At 41.3% G+C, this 24,610-nt stretch overlaps 1 protein-coding gene across 1 annotated transcript in view; it reads right to left on the reverse strand.

Moving 5' to 3' along the window:
- The window catches only part of LOC116182289 (ALK tyrosine kinase receptor), a 36,074-nt gene extending 11,695 nt beyond the window's left edge, over window positions 1–24,379 (reverse strand). The window contains exons 1-12 of the mRNA XM_031502812.1: window positions 23,135–24,379; window positions 5,561–5,765; window positions 5,249–5,517; window positions 4,907–5,202; window positions 4,695–4,861; window positions 4,452–4,645; window positions 4,172–4,331; window positions 3,844–4,126; window positions 3,648–3,796; window positions 3,148–3,602; window positions 1,061–1,473; window positions 819–1,013 (exon numbers count right to left, since the gene is read on the reverse strand). Of these exons, the coding sequence (XP_031358672.1) occupies window positions 819–1,013; window positions 1,061–1,473; window positions 3,148–3,602; window positions 3,648–3,796; window positions 3,844–4,126; window positions 4,172–4,331; window positions 4,452–4,645; window positions 4,695–4,861; window positions 4,907–5,202; window positions 5,249–5,517; window positions 5,561–5,765; window positions 23,135–23,663 (3,315 nt within the window). The 5' untranslated portion in view covers window positions 23,664–24,379. The remainder of the gene's footprint in view (window positions 1–818; window positions 1,014–1,060; window positions 1,474–3,147; window positions 3,603–3,647; window positions 3,797–3,843; window positions 4,127–4,171; window positions 4,332–4,451; window positions 4,646–4,694; window positions 4,862–4,906; window positions 5,203–5,248; window positions 5,518–5,560; window positions 5,766–23,134) is intronic.
- Window positions 24,380–24,610: the final 231 nt, after the last annotated feature.

Genomic DNA, 24,610 nt, shown 5'->3' on the forward strand with positions numbered 1-24,610 from the left:
CAATTGGTCATTTTACACGTAATATTACGCACCTTTAAAAAAACGTGTAATTTCACATCACTATATCGATGTGAAGACAGCCGATTGGTGAAGTGCGTGGAAAAGCTCTAAATTCAAAAAAATTAAAACTGCGGTCCACGTTTTTCTGTTAAGGGCCCATTGATAAAAGTACCAAATTGTTAAAAAATGCGTAATAATGATAAAATACCCCATTAACTTGGCGCTAAATTAACCACTGAAGTTATAATAGCAGGAGGGGGGGTCTAAAAATATCATCATCTTATCAGATTGTAAAGTAGTTAATTAATCAATCGGAGTGTTAACCTAATTGCATGGATCATTAAGAACAGAGCTTCATTATAAATCGGAAATTTTCCATTTTTTAATGGATATCCAAATGAGCAGCGCATTGTTTTCAACACTGCAACGTGTTGTATTGTTTTTGCTTGCGATTTGTTTCCCATAGATTAGTTGGGCCAAAACCTCTTTAAAATCGTATACCCCCAAAAGATGACGTGAAGTCCTATCTGCTGCTCATTTATCTTAATTTCTCGCATCTTATTCGGGTTATCAGTGAGTACACTTAATGAAGGGGTTTATTTCATAATTTATATTTGCCCCAACCCCCGTTGCTGCACTCCTCTTCAAAACGTTCAGTCGTAAAGTATCATAGTTTTTCGTAAAGGACACCGGGATCTTCGTTTCCTAGGGATGACCCTTTTCTAAAGATTTTGGTACAAGTGAGGTTCTAAAAAACAGATGGGGGGGCGGAAGAATTTTTCGTAATTAGTCAACTGGGCCGCAGTTTCGCAACTTACAGAACTTGTGGTGACCTCATCGATATATTCCGGTTCGGGAAGCAGAGGCTGCGTCGACTTGGAATGTGGTATTACAAACGACGTCTCCCAACTGTCCGAGTTGTCCGGAATTAGCCTATCGACCGAGGAAGTTGAGCCTATCGTGTTCGGACCTAAACTCGTCGGAATTAAATAGTCAGCGGCCGCCTTTGACACCTGAAGCTTTTCAATTAATATAAGTTTACACAGGGGGACTCCCTCACCTCTATGCAGTGATCGTGACTGCCAGGTCTCATGATCGTCACGTCCTTCTCCTGAGAGGGCGCGCGATTGAATACGGGTAGGGCCGCCTTGAGTACGTCAGGATCCTGTCCGCAGTATCCCAGCCTTTCCAGTATGAGTTTAAAATTCGGCCTCTGGTCCGGGTCGGGGTGCCAGCATTGCGTCATGATACCATAGATGGGACCGGGACAGTTGGTGGGGGGTTCTAGTCTACCGCCGCTAGTAACCAGTTGCATTACTTGTCTATTCGCACAACCCGTATAAGGCATGTAACCCATTGACAGTATTTCCCAAAGTAAAACGCCGAACGACCACACGTCGGTTTTGGCCGTAAAGATCCCATCCAGGAACGCCTCTGGTGGCATTTTTTTGGGAAGCATCGCCCGCCCTTTTCCTGTAAATCCGACCCGTAGATATCGCGCGACATGCCGAAATCTGCTTTTGAGACCGGCCCCTGTTCGTTAGAGGCCTTTGCCGCTATATTGTGTATAAAATTTCCTTTCAGTAGCCTTTGGACGTCAATTGAATCATTCAATCCTTTTTTTCAGTGAACTGCTTTTGTCCTGAAAAGAAAAAAAAGTTCACTTTTCGCCCCCGGTCCCCCCCCCAACTCGAGCACTATAAAAATGTTTTGTTTTTTTCGTTGAGACGTACCGGCGACATGCCGAAATCCTGTATTTTGGTCGACACGGCCAGGGCCCGTTTGTCGTTAGAAGGCAGTTCCTTGCCGCTATGTCCCTGTGTTCCCAAGAAGAACTAAAAGCATAAAATTTTAAATATATATATAGCACAGTTGGCCTAATGCTATTAATGGCGGTAATATAGCAATTCTAATAGTTTAAGGCCTCGTGAGCCCCCCCCCCCCCCCCCCCGACCTTTCCGGGATTACGTTCTCTACCGTGTGAAAAGGATCTGACAATTTTTCTACAACTCTCGTTCCTGAAGACGTAACAGTTTAAGTAAAAACTGTTACGGGGGGGGGGGCTATGTAATACCCCCATTTTAGTGCGTAGTTTTGAACCCCCGTCGGTTTTAACATGGTTTTGAGAAATAGTCATCGACTTTAACGTTCCATACCCCCAGCCCCCTGGTGCTAGGTGCTAAATTCTCCGCAGAGAGTAGAAGATTTGATAACCTCACATAAGAGGGTACTGAGATTTATAGGGAAAACGTTATCAAGCCCTTTCTTTGGCGGATGGTTTTGACGCACCGATTCTTCCCCAACAATTATCATGAAAGTCTTGAAAACTTGCCAGTTTGGAGAAAAAAAGTGGTATAGGGAGGTCGGAGGGGGGTGGGGCTACGTTTTTTGCCGCGAGAAAAGAAGCTGATATTGCCTTCCCACCAACTATCATGTAAGGAATGGTTTGGGGAAAAAAATTTACCGGAAGTCTGGGGGGTATAGATCCCCCCCCCCCCAAACTGCACGTCATTTCCAGAACACCACCATATCAGGTCCTTCTTTTCTGGATGGTTTTGGAGCTCCGCCGACTTTAACACGATCTTGGCAAATGGCCATCGACTTTCACGTTGCGCGCGGGGGGGGGGGGTTATTGGACGGTTAGTATTCCAAACCCTCCGTACCCCCAGTTCCACGTTCTCTACTGTGAGAAAAGGATCCTTCCCCAACAACTAACGTGTAAGTCCTGAAGACTTAACAGTTTGCGGAAAAAAGTGTTGCCGTGGGTCTGCAGGGTATTAATAAGGGCTGGCAAAAGCAAAGTTCCTTACACACAAATCAATGAAGGACCGTCAAAGACCCTAAAACTCTTAAAAAAAAACTTTCTAGAAGATCTTTAGATTTTGTAGAAAGACCCGTAGAAGAAGATTCTTAAACGCTTTTAAAAACTACCCTTAAAGAGCATCAAGAGCTCACAAAAATTCCCAAAAGTCTTCAAAGACTTAAAGTTCCTCAAGGGGATTAAGGATCCTGAAAGTTTCTTAAAAACTCAGGAGACTCCAAGGGACTTCCGATGAAAAATATTAAAATTTCAAAAAAAATCCCGTACAAGGAAGGAATTTCATAGGTATTTTGCGTGTAATACCGTAATAGAGGGGGGAGACTTACGTATACAAGTTTTTCCATCACTGTCTAGCTTCCAGTCTTTAGGGCAGATACAAGCAACTTGCGACCTCCTCGCATCCAACGCCAAGCAGCGATAGTTACAGCCGCATCCTGGTATGGCAGGTATGACCAAAAGGGATCCTGGACCGGCGTGATATCCCGATCTCGCCTCGGACATGCTTGGGATTGTTCTGCTCGGATCCAGGAAGGAGTAGCCGCCCTCTCCGTTCGTTGAATTAGCTGACCACGCGTTTCCGCCGGCATATCCCCCACCTCCGCCCCCGGCCGTACAGCCTCCCCCGCCGCCACCGAAACCACCGTCGCCTCTTCCGTCAATAGAATCGTAGCACGCTCGACCACCGGTGCTTCCCTCCACCAGCGACAGTCCCATCAAGATTTCGTGACCGAACGCGATTTTGCCGCGATACACCTCCCAACCTCCACCCGCTCCGGCGGACCTACAACAGAAACTGACGACCTGCTAACTCCTCGGTGGTACTCACTTAGTTCCATACATTTGGCCGGTAACGGGAGGGCGAGACATGTTTATGGCCTGGCCATGCTGGTCGCCGTTGTCGATAAATCTACCCAGGCCCAATCCACCTCCACCCGCGGCAACCGCCAGCGGAACAGGATGACGTGTGCGGTTAAACTGTAACAACACAATTAACGCGGTTTTTGTACGCGACGCGTACTTACCACAAAAACAAAAGTACCACCACCGCCACCACCTCCGCCATCTCCAACCTCCATCCTCAATACACCCCTGACCCCCGTCAAGTCTTCGTCGTTCCTCAGCGACTTGCACGAGGAGTTGCTCTGATGTCCCAAACTCTTAACGCAAGCGCTCGCGCCCTCCTGCCCGACGAGCACGTATATTTCCTGCCCCTTGGCCAACTCCACCACCGTCCGCACCATGGCACCTCTTGACGAGCCCATCCCGCCGCTGCCTTTTCCGCCGCTCGCCCCCACCAGTATCAACCTACGAGTGTCGTCGTAAAAGTCGCAATTGTGGGGTTATACGTACGTGTAGAAGCCCTCGTGCGGAACCGTCCACCTTTGTATACCGTTGAGACCTGGCGCGTGCATCACCTTCACGCTGACCGACGTGTTTTTGTAGGCGGCCGTGCAGTTCGCCTGCAGGGGTCCGTCTCTTCCCCTCGCTCCGCAGGTTGTGATCTCATAATCTGCAATAACTTTAGTGAATTGCTGGTGCATTGGGGAGTCCAAACGGCATCCCAATCTCATCAATAGCAATTATTCGCTTATTCGATGAAAGAAAACTTCCAGGCTAAGAAAATACGTACACGTCTCATTTTCGAAATCGCTGTACGGCGCGCTACCGGTCGTCCTTTCATTCGCGGGATTCCAGTAATTGTACGCCTTCAGCTCGGTCTGCGGAATATTTAAGCCGAAGCATTCGGGGCTCATCGAAAAGTCGTCAATCGCCACGTCGCCCATGTAGCGTATTCCCCTTCTGGCGTCGAAATGAAGAAAATACCTGAAAATCTGTGTGAAAATGTGCGGCTTGGGAAAAATCGCGTGGCTACTTGTAAGTGATGTTCGGAAGAATGACGGTTTTCCGCACCCACATGTCGCCGTAATCGTTGTAGCTCCACAATATTTCCGACGAGACGTTCTCCTTCGGCCTTAGCTCGGTTACTTGGAGCATTAGACCACTCTTGTGGCTTCCGTACTGGTGCAAGAAGAAGCGTATCTGAAAGGCGAGGTGTAATGGAGGAAGGGTTACGTGGCCAAGTACCGTGCACGAGTTGTAGTAACGCGAGGAGGAGTTGCCATGAACCGTTGGTGGTGGATTGAACACAATACTGCGAAGCGTCGCGATGCTCGCAAAGACGACTTCCTTGCCCATCGCCGCCATGTTAACGTACATGTATTTGCCAGTTGCATTTTGGTACGTGTGGTCGTAGCTTGGACCCGTTCTATTCGTAGGTGTGGATCCGTTGTGTCTCGCCCACTGTAAGACTTTGCCCTCGACGTTTTGCCACCCACACCAGTCTTGCTCGAAGTTACATCTGGCACCGTACGGAACTTTTTCTAAAAACAGATGTTAAATCGCGGCCAAATGCGTTCGTCTACCTACCGCAGTTTTGCGTTTCGTCATCTCCAAGCTCGCAATCTTGGGTTATATCACATATTCGCGTATTGTTGATGCATACATTCGTCTGACTACAACGATATTGAAATGGCGTGCACCCACTAATCGAGTCGCTCTCCGCGAAGCAATCGATCAATTTAATATTGTCAAAAGCGACGAGCGCGCCCTTAGCAGATCGCTGAACCGGAACGATCTCAAGTATGATATGAAACTCTTGAGAAATCTTTCCAACCGCCTTGGTGTACTTACTCCACCTGAATGAGGCGATGGGTTAACCGTAATTAAGAATGACCTTACCTTCTGCTGCTATCCCCGTGTATTTGACTAACAAGCCACTGCGTGCGATTTTCGGTCTCCGCCACGATCCGTATTATCCCATTAACCATGCCGTCCTGATAAATCCACACCTGAAGCTTGCAGGTGTCCGCGCTCGGGCTAAATAATGGACTGGTTACGTGTAATTCACGTGTCGTTGGTTTCAGACGGAGAAGTAAAAATTGTCCTGAAAGATAAAAGAATTAGTTACCGGTCACTTCGCGCGTAGGTGGACGGTTCAGGGTAAAATCGTTATTGAGCAACAAGCAAAAATTCGCACGCCTCTACAGCTAATGAGCGAGCGCACGTTATAACCTTTGCACTTTATCTTAAACGAATATATGCGCTCCGTCGAAATATGGGGAACCACTTAAATTAGATGATGTATTGGGGTTAAAAAATTGTATCTCCTCGTCCCTTTATTTGTCAGGATTCATCAAGTTAGCGTCTTGCTTATCCCGCCCGCACAGAATGCGCACATTTCGAGAAACAAATTTTCCAGTGTCATAGAACGGCCATATGAATTGGTTGCATCAATATAAATGCTGCGTTGTAATCAATTCAAAAGAAGCCTGGGAAGATTTTTTATGGTTTTCATACAAGATTCATCACAACGACATAGAAATTCGAGGAAATTGTTGCACATGCTTATTTGTTACACTATGTATACTATTTCGAAGAAAGTGCTTTAATATCAAATTAAAGTTGCTTTTGGGTCTAATTCTCAAAAGTTTCATATGCCCCTAAAAGCTCTTGTTCTTGTGAAGATTGCCAAAATTCATAAAAAATCGTTTGAAGAATTAGCTTTTAAAGATTCTTAAGGGCTTTTAAACATTAAAAGCTTCGTGAAGGCGTTGGAGAACAGAACGCTATTGAAAACTGTTTGCTGAGTTTTTTTAATCACCCTCAAAGTCTACTAAAGATTTTTTAAATGCTTTATTCTAAAAATTAAATGTTCTCAAAGCGTTTTTTTCACTCTCCTTGAAAAGGTTGAAAGTTATTTAGTGCCCTTAACGGTTCTCAGGTGCTACACACTCTAGAAAACTGCAGGGTACATTAAAAGTTTGCTGTGGATAGTTAAAGGCACCATACCCCAGAGGATCCCGCCGCTACATGGTGGCAGGGGATTAAAGGTACGACGGAGACGTGGGTCTATGCTATTGCCGAACTAAAGGGAGCGTATGGCGCTAAGAAGACCAATGGCCAGCTGTACATTCGCAACCAAGCAAGACGATCGCTTTGTGTGATTCTCGGGAAGACGCAAATCAATGCCCGAAAAAATAAGAACGACATTTTTGCGGTGGTTTCCTATTGGCAGTCTTAGACCGAATGCCTTCAAAAACTTACCAGACTAACTCCTTCCCATTTTTTCATTAATTAATTGACGCCTTTTTCCATATGACGTCTAATAATAATTAATTCTACCACCAAACAGGCAATTATTGAGAATTCTATTGCTATAATGCAGTTACCTCAGAGCTGAGTAATGTATAGGTCAGAGATCTTAACAACAAAAACCCTACTAAGATAAGGTTACCTCCTATATCTCCGACTGGCTGGAGTCTAAGACAGTACTTCACAGAATTTAAATAAAAAGGATCGCTCATTCCACCAATTACTTTCGGACAATTCCACCAGTTGTAGAATTTATTGGAAAGTTTGGTCCTCTAATTTTTTCAGAAAGTTGATGCGCATTTCTTAGAAATTTAGATTCAGATCGTATAGAGTTTTGAAATCCTGTAAACTTTCTATGAAGTGTAATGCCTAAAATGTACGAACACAACTTTAACTATCTCTATAGGCTGAAAAAATAATTCCAAATTTAGAGCTGTTACAGACGCAGTATGTATGTATTCTGTTATATGCATGTATGTATCATGTATCATTTTCAGTACATGTTGTCTTGACACTTTTGCTGATTGTAGTCTCAATAGTAATCTGATCTTTCTAAAACCGTGGAGAATCTTTGAGAATCTTAGAGAATCTTTGAGAATCTTTGCGAATCTTTGAGAATATTTAAGAATCTGTAAGAATCTTTGTGAATCTTTAACAATCTTTGAAAATTTTGGATAATCTTTGTACTTTTTTTAAATCTTATGTAATTGTACCTGATGATGTGTGAAAATACTATTGTATAGATCACGAATAATAAAATGAAATGAATAAAAATCTTTGAGAATCTTTGATTGCCTTTTTGATTTGAATATCTTTGAGAACCTTGAGAATCTTTGAGAACCTTTGAGAATCTTTGAGAACCTTGAGAACCTTCCAGAATCTTTGAGAATCCATGAAAATCTTTAAGAGCCTAAGTAAGTCTCCAATTCGGTATCAAGATACGCCAAAAGCCTTCTATATGCTTTTGACGGCCTGAATACCTGTAGAGTATTTAATAGCCTTTGAAGTTCTTTAAGAGTCTTTAAGAGACCATTAACATTAAAGGGTCCTCAGCGCCATCTAGATCGTTTTAGTGGTCTGTAAGAGCAGAGTGGCAGATCCCTCCTCTAAGATTATTGGAAACTGCTCAGGTCTTCCAGTAACTTTTACGAGTTTTAAATAATACACAAGGATCCTCGAGTTTTCCAAAAACCTTCAAAATTTTCCACAGCCTCAAAGTGTCTCGCAACAGCCTTCTACAAGGTTTTATGGTTTTCAAAAACTTTCAATTCGGAACCAGAATCGGCTAACTATAAGAAGAAGCAACTATGTTCGTTCTGCAATTTCCGAAGCCACGATGTCATAGACTGTCGAAAGAAGAAACAGGTGTCAAAACTAAAAACGCTGCTAGCTACCAAGGCGAGTACAGTGTTGCGATGCTATAGCTGCGGCAAACCGTGAGTCCTACGTCGGGAGTGCAAAGATTGCAACAGCACTCGGAAGATTAGCGAACCCCAAGATGTCAGTTTCTGCCGTTTGAATGCTCTCACCCAGCCTTTGGTAAACTTTTATGCACCCCTATAGGCTTTCAGAACCGTTGTCATTTAAAGCTTGTAAAGGTCCTCAAAGGCTCATCCAGATTCGGATATGACTATCAAAAGCTTTAAGTACAATGGCTCTCAAGAACCTTAAGATCAACTTTTGATACCTTTTGCGTTTCTTTAGCCACTTGCAATAAGATTTAAAAAAATGGAAGCGCCGACAAGACTCTTAGGGCCACCTTTACGCATTTATAAGACTGCAAGACAATTTTCAAAAAACTCTAAAACAGCCTTTAAGAAACACGCATGATCTTGGAAAATCTTGCAAAATCTTAGTTATTATAAACATTTTTGAAGACTCTAGAAATCGCTTGACACTCTGACAGTCTTTTACACTAGTTTAAACCCCCTGACCCTTCCCTTAATATTGTTATCTAAACCACATCATCAATCATCAATAAATAACGTTGTGTCGCCTTGTATGTAAAGTAGTGTCACGTTTTAAGTGCAAATCTGTTTTTCGTTAGATTTTCTTTATATTACAAGTTAAAAATTGATCTACCTCCCGAAAAGCCACCAAAAAGTTCTCCAAACAGGCTTTATAAGCCTTCATTTCCTACATTAATACTTTCATGTGTCACAATACTCTTTTGTTATTTCCAATCAATTAATTGTGTGTTTATTCGAACCCAAAGTGCGACTCAGATAGAGTTTTCATGTCACATTTTTCTATTTGCGCCCAAGATATATTTCAGGCTTTAATCAAAATTTGTGTAATAAATTCTTTGGAATGCTGGCAACTGTTAATGATACTTAAGGGCCCTTGAAACCCTTTACAGTTTGTTATAGGCCGAGAAGCCTCTTCAAGATTCGGATTTGAATTGCTATTGAAGCTTGCTGTTTACGGCCGTAAAAACCGTTTATGGCACTCAAAAGTTCTTAAAGTTCTATTAGATGCTCCAAAGATCACTAAGGAAGTTTAGTCGATTTTTGGTAAAAAAGGAAGGTTATACACTGCCTTTTTTTGAAGCCCGAAGAAAAAATTTTCTCAGATCTACCCGGAAAAAAATTTTCTTATAGAATGTGGCCTGTAGAATCCATAATTTCAAACAGTTCCAAGATTGGGCAACTAGAGCAAAAGTTACAGCCTTTTGAATTTTTTTTCGAAATTTGTTTTTTGTCCATAACTTTTTATTGAGAGGTCTAGTCGAAAAAGTACGAATTGTTTTGGATTCTACGCACTAAAATTAATAAGAAAAAGTGTTTTCCCGAGAAATTTTGGTGTAGTCGATTTTTGGTAAAAAAGGAAGGTTATACACTGCCTTTTTTTGAGGCCCGGAAAGGAAATTATCTCAGATCGACCCGGAACAAAAATTTTCTAATAGAATGTGGCCTATAGAATCCATAATTTCAAACAGTTCCAAGAGTGGGCTACTAGTACAAAAGTTACAGCCTTTTGAATTTTTTTCGAAATTTGTTTTTTGTTCATAACTTTTCATTGAGAGGTCTAGTCGAAAAAGTACGAATTGTTTTGGATTCTACGCACCGAAATTAATTAGAAAAAGTGTTTTCCCGAGAAATTTTGGTGTAGTCGATTTTTGGTAAAAAAGGAAGGTTATACACTGCCTTTTTTTGAGGCCCGAAAAAGAAATTGTCTCAGATCGACCCGGAACAAAAATTTTCTTATAGAATGTGGCCTGTAGAATCCATAATGTCAAACAGTTCCAACATTGGGCTACTAGTTCAAAAGTTACAGCCTTTTGAATTTTTTTCGAAATTAGTTTTTTGTCCATAACTTTTTATTGAGAGGTCTAGTCGAGAAAGTACGAATTGTTTTGGATTCTACGCACCAAAATTAATTAGAAAAAGTGTTTTCCCGAGAAATTTTGGTGTAGTCGATTTTTGGTAAAAAAGGAAGGTTATACACTGCCTTTCTTTGAGGCCCGAAAAAAAAATTGTCTCAGATCGACCGGAACAAAAATTTTCTTATAGAATGTGGCCTGTAGAATCCATAATGTCAAACAGTTCCATCATTGGGCTACTAGTTCAAAAGTTACAGCCTTTTGAATTTTTTTCGAAATTAGTTTTTTGTCCATAACTTTTTATTGAGAGGTCTAGTCGAGAAAGTACGAATTGTTTTGGATTCTACGCACCAAAATTAATTAGAAAAAGTGTTTTCCCGAGAAATTTTGGTGTAGTCGATTTTTGGTAAAAAAAGGAAGGTTATACACTGCCTTTCTTTGAGGCCCGAAAAAAAAATTGTCTCAGATCGACCGGAACAAAAATTTTCTTATAGAATGTGGCCTGTAGAATCCATAATGTCAAACAGTTCCAACATTGGGCTACTAGTTCAAAAGTTACAGCCTTTTGAATTTTTTTTCGAAATTTGTATTTGTCCATAACTTTTCATTGAGAGGTCTAGTCGAAAAAGTACGAATTGTTTTGGATTCTACGCACCGAAATTAATTAGAAAAAGTGTTTTCCCGAGAAATTTTGGTGTAGTCGATTTTTGGTAAAAAAGGAAGGTTATACACTGCCTTTTCTTGAGGCCCGAAAAAGAAATTGTCTCAGATCGACCCGGAACAACAATTTTCTTATAGAATGTGGCCTGTAGAATCCATAATGTCAAACAGTTCCAACATTGGGCTGCTAGTTCAAAAGTTACAGCCTTTTGATTTTTTTTCGAAATTTGTTTTTTGTCCATAACCTTTTATTGAGAGGTCTAGTCGAAAAAGTACGAATTGTTTTGGATTCTACGCACCAAAATTAATTAGAAAAAGTGTTTTCCCGTGAAATTTTGGTGTAGTCTATTTTTGGTAAAAAGGGAAGGTTATACACTGCCTTTTTATGAAGGTTTTATTGAAAGCCTCTACGAGACCTTTGGCCCCTTGAAAACGCACAAATGGTCTTTAAGGTTTTTGAAAGCTAAGCCCTTGCAGGATCATGAAAGCTCTTAGAAGCTTAAAAGCACTTAATCACTTTTACAGGCCCTTAAATGCACTTAAGGCCGCTAAAGCAAGTAACGGGACCCAGAGGCTCTTGCAACTTAATGCTCTTAAAATCTTTGGAAAACAACCTAAAAAGTTTGAAGAAATTTAAATACTACACGTTCCGTAAAAGCATGTAAACAGATTTGAAAGCTCCTGTATTTTTTGATACCGTAAATTAGTAAAAATCCTAACGTACTCTGTTAAAGGGCGCTAGGACCCCCAAACCATCCGTAAGGGTCTTTAAACCTCTTGATGGGCGACTTTAAAATTTTTGAGTTTCATAGACACTCTTAAGGCCTGGTAAGGATTTTTCATAAAGAAAGGGCTTTCAAAAACTGAAAGAATCGAATTAAAGGTCCTTAAAACTTCTGTGAGGGGCTCTGTGAAGATTCCCAAAAACCTTTGAAGATTCATGGATGGATCTTCAATTCTCAGATATGAATTACCCTTGAAGATGCCGCAAAAGTCACTAAAAGGTAGCAGATACCATAAAAACTCGTAGAACGAAAACAGACTAATAGACTTTTCAACTTCCTTCATTCTTTCATCTGTCAGAATAAATTTTTGTCATTTCCAATCAATAAATTGTGTGTTTATTCGAACCCCAAGTGCGACCCAGATAGAGTTTTCATGCCACATTTTTCTATTTGCGCACAATGCTTATTTCAGGTTTTAATCAAAATTTGTGTAATAAATTCTTTGGAATGCTGGAAACTCTAAATGACACTTAAGAGCCCTTGGAACCCTCTACAACTTGTTACAAGCCGAAAAGACTCTTCAAGATTCGGATATGAATTGCTATTCAAGCTTGCTAAAGGGTTTTAAAACCGTTGAGTGCCCTCAAACGTTGTTAAAGTCCTATTAGATGCTCCAAAAATCACGAAAAGGCAGTAGACAAAGCCCAATATTCCCCAAAATGTCTTTTGTTCTTAAACTTTCTTAAAGGTTTTATTTAAAGCCTCTACGAGGCCTTTAACCCCTTGAAAACCTTTGGAGACGCAAAAAAGGTGTTAAAGACTTGTTTTAAAGCTAAGCAACAATATTTTCCCCTAGTTGTCACCCCTGTATGTTTGTTGCCACTTCACAAACAATTGTTATTTTTCTCATAATAACCTTCATGTTATAGTGTTGAACATCGTGTGTGGGATAATTGTACCGCTGTAACATAAGAAATGTAATCGTCTGCAAAGAAACAGTACAAACTCGTAGGTAGACGGCTCAATTTAAAATCGTTATTGGTCAATTAAGCGAAAACTCACAGACCCTTCGAGAACATAGCGTTGGCGTAGTGTCATTTATTATAACCTTGTTAAAATGCGCAATTCATAACCTTTGCACTTTATCTTAAACGAATATATGCGCTTTGTTGGAATTCAAAACACACTTTAGGGGGATTATTCTACCCACGGGTTAAATTAGATGATGAATTCGCGTTTATCCCCTCGTTCTTTTCGCTCTCGTTGAAAAAGAAAAAATGATTCTCTAATTACGACTCGAGATAATTTTCTATTTCAAAATTTTTCAATTCCAATTTACTTCTGTCGCATTCAATTTTGTCGTTTTGTAGTTTCTCTTTGTGTCTGGTAAACAATGTAACCTAGCCCCTTTGTAAAGTAAAATTAATATGCAATTTTAATTAAAAATTGCCTTTGCGAACATTTCTACGAATCTCTCATTGCAGTTTAGCGAAATGCAAATATTACAGTAATTAAACGTATCCAGTGTCAAACACGTGCCGTACGAATTGGTTGCGTCAGAATAAATATACCACACAGGCAAAACTTCATCAAGTATGCACCGGATTTATTACTGTCAACATTGTTCGCGAAAGTTCGAGTGTTACCCTGGAAACGGGAACAAACAGGAATCCGCTATGGTTTCACGCCTTCGATTGAACGCGCACTTCGCACTCCATTCCATATGAGCAAACGCGAAGCATCCAATTGACGTATCCAATAATATGTTTGTTACGGAAAGCAAGTTTTAAATGCGCGTCGTAATGCCGCATTTTTATCTTTTTTGCAATAGAATTCTGTGACATGGAAAAATAATAAGCTCCAATAATTGGCCGCTCGATACTCAAATGGGAACGTTGGTCTAATGAGCGCGAAAAAGATACCTCGTTAAGTATCAAAGACAGACCAAAGGCAAATGCGTAGTTTTTTACCTACGTCTGTTCCAAGTTTAAAAAGCATGTGGGTTGAAATCCGCTAGCGTTAAGAGCATCGGACAGCTTGCTTTTTATTCTTTTTCTAAACTCTCCATAGTTACAAAGCACCTGGAATCCCGACCAGCTTGTTACCACAATTGAAAAAGCACTAACAAAGAGAAGATTAAATTTATGAAATTACAAAGGATCGGACGCGTACAAAAAGAGAAGAGATTTCTTTCTTCGATAACTCAGAGAAGTAATCAGCTTTGAGAGGCTAGTAGACCCGGGCTCTTACACAAGTTTACAATATTAAGATTGATAATTTGGGATAGCAGTACGTTGACGTAATGAACTCGTACGGTTTGGCGTTGATATAAGGAATATTATGTGAAATGGACCGTGAATCCCAAGACCTAGATGTTCAGGGAAGGAGACGTTATTCAAGACAAAGACTTTAGTTGCTCTCGGAGGAGAGTACCCCGTGATCCTTCGGAACAAAGAGATCCCGAGATTCCCATCAAGCGCTCTTTCTTGGGGAAGTGTAGGTTATCAAAAAGAAACAACGATTTGTGTGGTGCGTACGTGCCACAGTGCCACACCGATACGGCCGCGTTGAAGGCATCGGAATTGAGGCGATGCGCCTAAACTACCCCGGAAATTGAAAAAATATATTTGCAAAAGAACAACTTACCCAAATGAAATCGGAAACCGAGGACCAGGAGCCTCTGCACACGATGGAGGCCATGTTCAAGAGTCGTAAACAGCTGCTGGTACAAGTCAGTAATGTCTAGATCGAATTGCGAGAGCCTCCCCCAAAGAGCTGAACTCTAAGCTCAGCTTTACTCGACAAGATCAAGCTACTATTAGAGAGAAAGTTAATAATATCAACAAGATCATAATGAAAGTACTACAATGGCGTACGAGGCGAACCAGGTAAATTATTAACACGTTCTCAAGGCCATGTACTAAGGGAACCAGTGGCTAGTCGTTGTGCACACTCTGAATGTACAGCTTGCAGGGACCGCCTAGATCTAATCTTCAAAGACGCCTGAACCTACGCCGAAAGTGGGGTTTAGCTTTGTTGAGACCACCAAATTAGTGGTCAACAGGACCCCAAAACCGACAGTCCGGAAAGATATCTTCACCACGAGGGCGAAGAAACCCAACGAAGCATTAAAGCGTTTAACAAACACCCGGAGCAATATTCCACCAGAGAGTTGGGACCATTACATCCGCACATTATACTGACAGGAATGGGCGCCGGGTACACCACCTATATGCTAATAGAGAGCCCTTGAGCCACGTGGCCAAAAAGGACAGGATCAAAACTGGGCAATAGAGACGAATCCCATATTTAAAAAAGCGGGTATGTTAATTTAGATTCTAGATCTCGTTAAAATAAGAGTAGAGGAACACATCCACGTTAGGAGGTGTTTCAGATGTAAAAATTAAGGGCTCTTAACATCTAGTTGCCCCGAGAAGGAGGACACATGGATATGTGCCCAGGCCTGATGCATAAATAACTATTTCGAGTTGTTTCATGATTCTCACCTATTCCGCTCTTTGAATCTCGCCTGCTAGAAAAACAAAATCGGGAGTTCCTTTCTGAACCCAATGACCTATACCGGCGGGCCCTATCAACCAATAGAAAACCCGCATTTCGGCTTTTTCGGCTAGCTGACCCAACTTTTACGCCCGCTCTCGCTTTCCCCAATACTTTTCTTGTTATCGCTTGTGATCACTAGACATATTTCTGTTCCCGTTCGCTATGAAGCGGTATGTGTGTAAATTTTCATATGTTGAACAAAATTCAAATTCACAAACATTTTGGAAACTAGTCCAGTAAAAGTAGACATTGACCCAGAAATTTGAAAAAACAAGCTGAAAATTGGCATACTTGCTGCGGATGGTGCTAGAACTAAATCCTGAAAAGTCCCAAAAGATCCCGGTTGGGGAACGGACGCCATCTTGAAAAAACTACCACTAAATTTGATTTTCCGATTTTTGAGCATAACAAATGAACGGATGGTCCAAATTTCGTCGTCAAGGTGTCAAAATGGTTGTTTTGACGTTTTTTTTTAGTGAAATAATTATTTCGTATAATACGATGCGCTTGCAAATGTGACCTTTTTAAAAAAAAACCACCCCCATCATGGATTTCTCTCTTTTCCGGCTATTGTTGTTAAATAAAGCTTCGGATAATTAGTATTGATGTTTCTAATCGTTCTTCTTGACCTTCTCTATCTGAATGCCAAAATTTCTGTTAAGTTCAGAACAAGATTGAGAGTACTAACTAAATGAATACTATTTTATTCATTATATTTTTCGTTATTATTTGCAGTCAGGTTAAGTTGCACGTAAATATTTAAATGCATTTTACAATTAATGTAAATAGGCGGAATCCTTTCAACTATTCGCATATAACTAAAAAAAACGGCGTGAAAATAATCAATCTATACACAGGTTTTAAACTGGAAACATTCTGAGACCGAACGACAACACAATGAAGAAAATCTATACTATGAGTAAAAATCAGACACCGATCTACTCTTACAAAAGTAACCGTTACACCTGAACGCACGGTATCGAAACGTGATATAAATTTGGGTGTTTCGTTACTAAGAAACCGTAGCTTCCAGATTTATTTATTTCTTTTAGGAATTGGAAACAGAAGGTGATTTAACTTCTAGCGCCCCTTTAGCTGCCGACGAGGAAACCAGTTTCCGTATTACATAAATGAACACTTTCTAAGATAACCGTTCCTTTTGCTATTTAGGTAGTAAGGTTACACAAGATAATCGTTGCAAGGAAGATATAAAATCCAGGATAGCACAGGCTAAAAAAGCATTGGAATAAAAGGGGGACCTGCTAAGATCCGAGATAAATATAGGAATTAGGAAAAGATTGCTAAAAACGTACAAATGGAGTGTAGGTCATACAGGTGCGAAACCTGGACGATAAGGAGGCAAAAGTAGGATAGAATGAGGATTAGCTGGATGGATAGGATAACAAACGAAGCAGTCTTGGAGCTAGTACAGGAAATAGGGAAATGTTGAAAACCGTACAGAGAAGACGAGATACAATGATAGCGAACGTGCTAAGACACGGAGGAATAGCACTACTAGCTATAGAAGGTAGGGCAGAGGGCAAGACCGGACCAGAGAGGACAAGCAAGGACCACAGAGACTTAAACACATAGACCACATAGTTAGGGACGTAGGCAAGGGTAGTTATGTAGAACTGAAAAGGTTAGCGCAGGATAGGAAAAGGTGGAGGACTTCGCCCAACCAATCCTAGGATTGCGCAAACAAAACAACAAATGCCGAAAACGTGAAAAATCCAGGTTGGGGGTGATTTTCATAAAAAACTTCGAATTTCCAAGGGCTTCTTTATGTGCCGAATTATGTTTTTACTCCAAATACACTTTAAAACAAACATTTTGACACCTTAGCAACGAGAATCAGACCATTGGTTCATTAGTTTTGCTCAAAACTCGAGAAATCGAGTTTAGGGGTAGTTTTTTCAAGATGGCGTCCGTTCCCCAACCGAGATCTTTTGGGACTTTTCGGAAATTGGTTCTGACACTATCCTGAACATGTCCGCCAATTTTAAGCTTGTTTTTTCAAATTTCCGGATTTGGCCCTTATTTTGTCTAATTTGACTGGACTATAAATATTATCAATCTTTAAGCGACTCAAACGTATGTTTAAGGGCCTTTTAGCGTCTCCAGCAGTTTCTTCTAACCTTCAAAGGTCCCCAAAAGTCCATTGCGGTCTGCCAAAAGCTTTTAGAGTGCTTTGAAGGAGTTTAATTACCTCCAAAGGACCCTAAAGAGAAGACTGCGGTTTTGTTAGCTATGAGAGGCAAGAGAGGCCTAAAACCCTAAAAGAGTGAGTTCAACCCCAGATTATTTAGCTGCTCAAAGGGGATCTCAAATGGGTCCGTGCAAGGTCAGGAAATTCCGACAGGCAAAGACAGATAATCTGAAGCGACGAGCCCACTGGACACACAAAAAGTACTCATACATTTTATTTCTTCCCAAAGACTTTTCTTATCCAGTGAAACTGCCAACTGCCCAAAGAAAATCTCAAATGACGTAACCCCAGATGTAACTGTGGGGTTGATTTTAATTGAGTTCCTTGTAAGTATGCCCAAAAGTATCAAGTCAGTCGCCGTGTTGAAGCACCTTAACGGTAAAACCTTTTAGGCACTACAACCTTTCGTTCAGACAAGAAGCTTTTATTCGACCTTTAAGTCCCCTGCACCTTTCCAAGACATCTTTAACTAAAAGATCGTTCTTCTTTCATAGTAACCCAAAAAAGGACAAGGCGCAGCAATGTATGTAACCTCAAGATCATGCGTAGGAAACTGAAATTTCGTCGGTTTCATAATGTAAAACAAACACCGACGGGAAAACACATTTATATCGCACTGAAACTCGCACTCTTCCAACTGACTGTGAGATATATCGTCCAGAGGGAATATTCGGGTATTGGAATCCAGCCAGACCTGATTAGTTTATTCGTTGCTGGCCACACGATCGAACGTTAAATAAGTGCATTTCTTGAATGCTCACGTGGTTTGGCCTGCTTAGACTTGCAACAATGCCGCCCCCTTTAGTTTTAGAATTAGCTATTGAATTGAGACGAAGCCTTTTGACGTTCTCCACCCGAAATTGATTTAATTTATAAGGGCTTAATGGCCTTTAAGGGACGTTAGGTCATACGGGATTTCTCTCACTCATTTTTTCGCCACGTGACTGTACAGCGCACACCTGCGCGACTGGTTGGAAGTGGAAGGGGGGACTGTGAGTTTTTTAGCAACTTAGAGAGCTGCCATTTCGAACAAAACCAATAACAAGAGGCGTATTTACCCCGCAAAAGAACTTCCTCGTATAGTGAAAACTAATGGACGGCGGATATACTTTCAACCGTGAAGGGTGCGAATCGTTACCTCTTAAAGCAACAACGAATAAGCACTAAGGTCCAAGGTGCAAAACGTTTTTTAGCGCTTGAAGTGGCTACTTCCGTTAAAAACAAGCTCGTCAATCAAAGCTCTTGTGTATGGAGGTGTTATTAATACACATTAAACGGCAACCGATAAAAAGATTAAAGACAATTAATTCGTGCTTTTGTTACAACTTATAATTTTCGTCAAAAATTGCACTGGTTGTTCTGGATTCAAACTCGTCAACCATCTTTCGAGATTCACTTTCAACGAGTAAGCAAGTTTTTACCTGGCGATACAAAAGGTTCAATTGTATTGGTGGGGCGTTTCACCAAAATGGGTTTCTATTTATCAAGTAAATGTAGAAATGGGAATTAGCAATATGAATTATTAATAAGCGCGGTTAGAAGTGCAATTTTAATTAAGATGTAAATAAATTAATAGTCGCGTTTACGGGGCACTAACTAGAGGGAAAGGGTGCCATTTTTTTCCAAAGATTTAAGTTCAAGGTCATTGATTATTTCATTGCTTTTAACAAATTATCAGCCAACAATAAAAGACAATGCAGCAGTAGCTTTTCCATCAATTTTGGTTCTTTTAAACGGTTTAAATTTGTTAAATAATAGTATATTAAGATACAAGTGTATAATCAAGTCTTTAAAGCACGCGCAACGAGTTTAAGGGCACGACGCAAAGCGGAGTGCCTTTAACGTTGCAAGTGCTTTAAAGACCAATTATACACGTGTATCTTATAGCATTTTTTATTATACCTGCAGTATAATTTAAAAATAGGAAATACAATGAAATCATATTGACGTTATACTCGAATACATGTCTAATTAAGTGGGCTGGGTGTTCGTAATTTCACGATTGCCATGGAAATGTCACTTGACGTTTGCTTATAAAAATCATCGTCTTTGAGAATTAAACGATTTCCGTTGAAAAAGATAATACACCGCCCATTAAATCGATTGTTGTAAAATCTAAACACACGTTGGTAGGTGTAAAATCCAAATCCAGTAAAGCCTATTATAAAGAATATGAAAAGTTGTTTCCATGGATGAAATAGGAAGTTACTTACGAATAAAGTCTTAAATGCATCCATAATGCTGGAATATATGAAGGAAATGTCAAAGGTATTTAAATCTTCTATATTTTGGTGCATTCATTCAAAACTTTAAAGCAGTGCTGCGATTAAAAAGTGGAACAGATTTGGAAGCATACCCTAAATTACGCGCGTTTGTGAAAGCTTCAACCAAAGCATAGGTACAAAAGCCAAAGATATGTTCTGCATTTCCAGAAAGCGACCTAAGAGGATTTTTTATTTCATCCAGATGACAGTTTCAAAAGTCATACTTGAAGTATCGTTACTTAGCAACTTTAAAGCACGTGTGTTTTAAAGGCCCTTTTTCGCACGCATTTGAGTGTTTAAAACGGAGATTGTGATTCAGGTATAATAAAAAATGTTTATTTATGTACAATAAAACACAAAAATGCAACTATATGAAGAACAAGGTTTTAAAGATTGGTAACATTAAAAATTTAAAACAGAGACAATTTGCGATTTGGTGAATTATGAAATTTGTGAAGAAATATTTCTGGATCCAGAGATTCGGTCTTCTTTTTTTCAGCTTTTCAGGCCAGAAATGAAAGGTCCGCCATACGTTGATGATTCATACAATACCTCTGCGGACGGTTAATAGCAGTTAATCAAGAAAAAGACGTGATCGGTTATAATTCCTTATACCTCAAGAGTAGATTGTGGAAGGAGGGCACTGACAAAGACAAAATGAATGTTTTGAAAAAAAGTGCGCTTTATCTGCACAAGAGTATTGCACAATTTATCCTTGTTTAGGATTTCATCGCCATTCTCCTGCCAAGGCGGCGCCCTGATTCGCCCCCCCCCCCCACTTGGTTACGGCTCTGGTTATACTGCTTTACGTATGCATATTCGGGATGAGTTAAATGACGCGGATCATTGTAATTACAATGAAGGCGAGGAGAGTTTGTTAAATACGTCTACTCGTTACAGTTATTAAATGACAAAAACTCTGACAAAAACAGTGAAGGGGTACCTGCCGTAGCCGAGCGAGGTCACACGAGCCACCTGCGTAGATAGTTGAGTTATTTTTTTGTTGAAAAACTTCGTAAGATCCCTTTGAAAGACCTAAGGTGAAAAGTGAGAACACTGAGGCTCCCATACGTCTACAACAGGTGGGGCTCTCACATGCCTCCTGGAACACATCTTCCAGGAAATACGTACCTACCAGAAGAAACTACCCGGGTCGGTGTAAGACCGATCTACTGGAAAGTATAGCTCCCCGGGTGGTTACCGAGAAAGGTGGTCAACATGTACGGCCCATTTAAGAGTGCAGGACCGAACGGGACATTCCCGTCTCTTATGCAGAATGACCCGGAGCCGCTGATCTTACATTTGTTGCACCTCTTTAGAGCCTTCCTGGTTTTCAGATATATCCCCGAAGGCTGGAGAAAGGTAAGAGTTGTGTACCTACCTAAGCAAAGTCATGCTGAATATGACATGGCGAAGGAGTAGGTGTACAGGGCCGAATCTGGACCTTCAAGGTCGCCTTAAAAATTATGCCAGGGTCACGAACCGGTGACCTTGGAAATTAAGTCAAGGAGACAGTCCCCTGCCACGTAGGTAGCGCCCTTGCAAATTAAGTTAAGGTGAAAGTCGCGTGCCAGGCCGGCGATAACCCTTAGATATTAGATGAAGGTGACACATGGGTGGTGACCTTGGAAAGTTTGTCAGGGTCACGAACCGGTGACCTTGGAAATTAAGTCAAGGAGAAAGTCGCGTGCCACGTAGGTAGTGACCTTGGAAATTAGGTCAAGGTGAAATCCGCGTGCCCAATGGGTGGTGACCTTGGAAAGTAGGTCGCGGTAAAGTTCAAAGGGCATACCAGGTCATTGGTGTTAAATTACATTTTCAATGTCATCCAAGGTCAATGACCCCATTTTTGCGTTGCGTTTAAATTACAAATTCAAGAACATTCCAGATCAATGGCACGAAGTTTTGTGGTCCCAAAGCCGAAATACATTTCCAAGGGCATCCGAGGTCATTGTTGCCATAACTTTTTAATGTTATCCGAGGGCATTGGCTACATTTTTTTACAGGCCCATCAGCCTATGATCGTGTCATCTAAAAACGGTGGAGGAGCGGGTGGATACATACATAAGGAGTGGGGTACTGGTGTGTAGACCTCTGCATCCATTTCAACATACTTACAAGGCTACGGAGACGGCTCTAACAGCCTCGCGCGCAGACTGAAAGAGAGAATGACTGCCCCGGAGGAGAGGGGGGGCCTTGGGAGCGTCTTTAAATGTTAAGGATTCGATTTAATTAGTGAAGCTGCTGAAAGCGTTGGCATAGATGTTGTTTCCACTGCTGTAATGCCCGGTACTAGACGGGATCCTTCGCTCTCTGAAGGGGGACGGAGCGTATAACTGGAAAGTTTCCAAACAATGTGAATGAGCTTCATGCAGGGGGTTCTTGAGCAGGTGGATACGTAGTGCAGTACCCATGGACTTTTTGTTAACCCGAAAAATACCGAGGGGGTTCCATTTACGAATAGAAAAAGAGCGGACCATGATGGGTTCACTCTTCAAAGACGTCAACTGAGTGTGACCAGGTCAGGAAAGTGCACATTGAGTGAATAAGCAAAAAAAATTCGCCAATTCGCTTGTGAGCAAGAGGGGAAGAGTGCACTTTCAAGTTTTTATTTCGATTTTAATAGCCCTTATGACCATTTCATGTCTTAACGAGAATACAAACATGGAAATACCCTTAAAAAAGGTAATATCAGTCCCCTGGGTCCTGATGGACTCAACAAGCTGATTTTTCGCCACCTGCCCCTCCAACACCCTAACCTTCATATGCCAACTATACAATAAATTCCTCCAACATCTTACTTTCCCAAACCGCCATGATCCCGCAACCCAACGCCAACCTTACTGACCCATCTTCCTATCGCCCCATTTCACTTTCACTACCTAATTGCATTGGGAATGCTTTGAAAAAATCATTTCTACTCCCCTCAGAGAACACCTCGAATTCCAAAATCTTCCCCAACCAACTAGTACAGATTCGGCCCATGCCGCTCCACACATCCTTTACCCTTCGCCTGGTTCCCAGACAGTCGACCCAGTTTGGCACGCTGAACTTCCTCTCCGACAATTCGGAAGCGTACAATAATGCGAGCCGCAACGAGTCACTTCCCAAATTAAAATCAGTAGCAGCTCGCCTCAATGCACCACGCCATCATATCTCGCTTATACAAAATAAAATATGTTTTCTTAAGAAAATCTATAAGAATCAAAGGAAACACTATTGACCGTTGGTTTAATTGCCAGAAACGTTTGTTTTGGTTCCGGTTCGGCTTACACCTATATACAGTGTGTTTGGTTCTAAACTCTTACAGATTGACCTAATCGATACAATGAGATTATGTAAAACATAAGTTTTCTTGTGAGGAGGACTGAGCATGACTGTTTGGTAAGGCCAAAGGTTACCACATAGGAACGTACTTACCTGATGACTTATTGTCGGCGTCGAATTCGGGCCCATCGTGGGTTAGGTTCGCACTTGTTACAGAGAAACCACCGTCGCTGTCGTTCTTCCACTTCCACGTGCAGGTCCTCTCAAAGTCGCACTCGGTGCCGGGCAAACTGTAAGGTACTTCCTCCTGACTCTTCCTGAACGCGTAAAGGAGCCTCATCTTGTCATTCTCCCGGTTGTAGTTTTGCTCGGTGTTGATTCCTCCGTAATGCGAGGAGGGTGGTTGGCGTAAAAGCCCCGTGTAATTGACCTCCACTCTTGGCGAAGCGTCCAGGACCATTAAATCGTCCTTTTTCGGAAACTTCTCCTCGTTCAGCCTCTGCCTGATGTTCGCCAAGCTGTTTTGGCCATTCTTTGGTTCCCGCTTATTACGATACGGCTGCGTATTGCTACGATCTGGGCGAATTTGTTGGCTTTGAAGGCCCCAAAGTGGTCGCATACTCTCACATTGCGAGACAATCAAAATTAGGGAAACGAAGATGAGATTTCTGGTCGTGAACATTATACGTAAAGTTTGTTTTTCAAAGCGTACTCCAATTTACCACCGACATAACGTTTATGCGCAGTCACAACCTCGCCTTAGGCATATATTTACGTTAAAAATAAGAAACAAATGAATGGGATCTAAATTTGTCGACTACCGTTGGAGCTTGTCCAAGTGACGGTGTAGTAACATATTCGTATGAAAATTTGCACGTTGCGACCCTTGTTCTCGACGGAAACGTCAAAGATAACTCATTTCGAAGGAAGAAAACGACCAAAAAAACAACTGTTGCTGACCGTTCACGAAAAAATCGCAAAAAATTTGCATACGACGTCAAACATCTCATCACACAAATCTTACGGATAATTGCCTACTTATCCTCGACCTTTCGTGTCGTCGCCGGTTTACGACAAGCCAATTTAATTCACTTCCACTAAGTCCAATACGTGCATTGCCCAAATCACTAGTATTTACACGCCAAAAAAAAAACAAATTGCGGTCAATTTTCCACTAGAACGCGCCGTTTAATAGTTGAGCGACGACAAGCCCACTCGTCCCACCGACATAAGTGGCACTTATAATTATAAAATTGCCGCCGCACGAGTACCCGCAAAAATATTCTCTGACGAACTCTATCAGCGAAACCGCCTTTTGCCAGCCGAATTCTAACAAAGACAACGTATACGTTTCCAAATTTAAAGAGAGAGCTAACGTTTCGTATTGATTTTACCGCCTTCAAGAGAAAGTCGGTTTGAAAGTGAGATGCTTCCTTGGGGCGACATCTACGGGGATGCTGTCAATACACCAGATATAAATAGATTTTCTACAATTCGCTTAGTTTCCTCCTTTTCAGAAAGTGAAATTTTTTTTCAATTCGAGAAGGGTGTATTTGTGTGGTTTTACTGTCAGCACTTCTGATATATTCCCTATAAAGCGCCGTATGGTAGGCCACCTTTTAAACAGCA

This window comes from Photinus pyralis, unplaced genomic scaffold (assembly GCF_008802855.1).
Source record: "Photinus pyralis isolate 1611_PpyrPB1 unplaced genomic scaffold, Ppyr1.3 Ppyr1.4_unclustered_Scaffold450, whole genome shotgun sequence".
Taxonomy (NCBI): Eukaryota; Metazoa; Arthropoda; class Insecta; order Coleoptera; family Lampyridae; genus Photinus; species Photinus pyralis.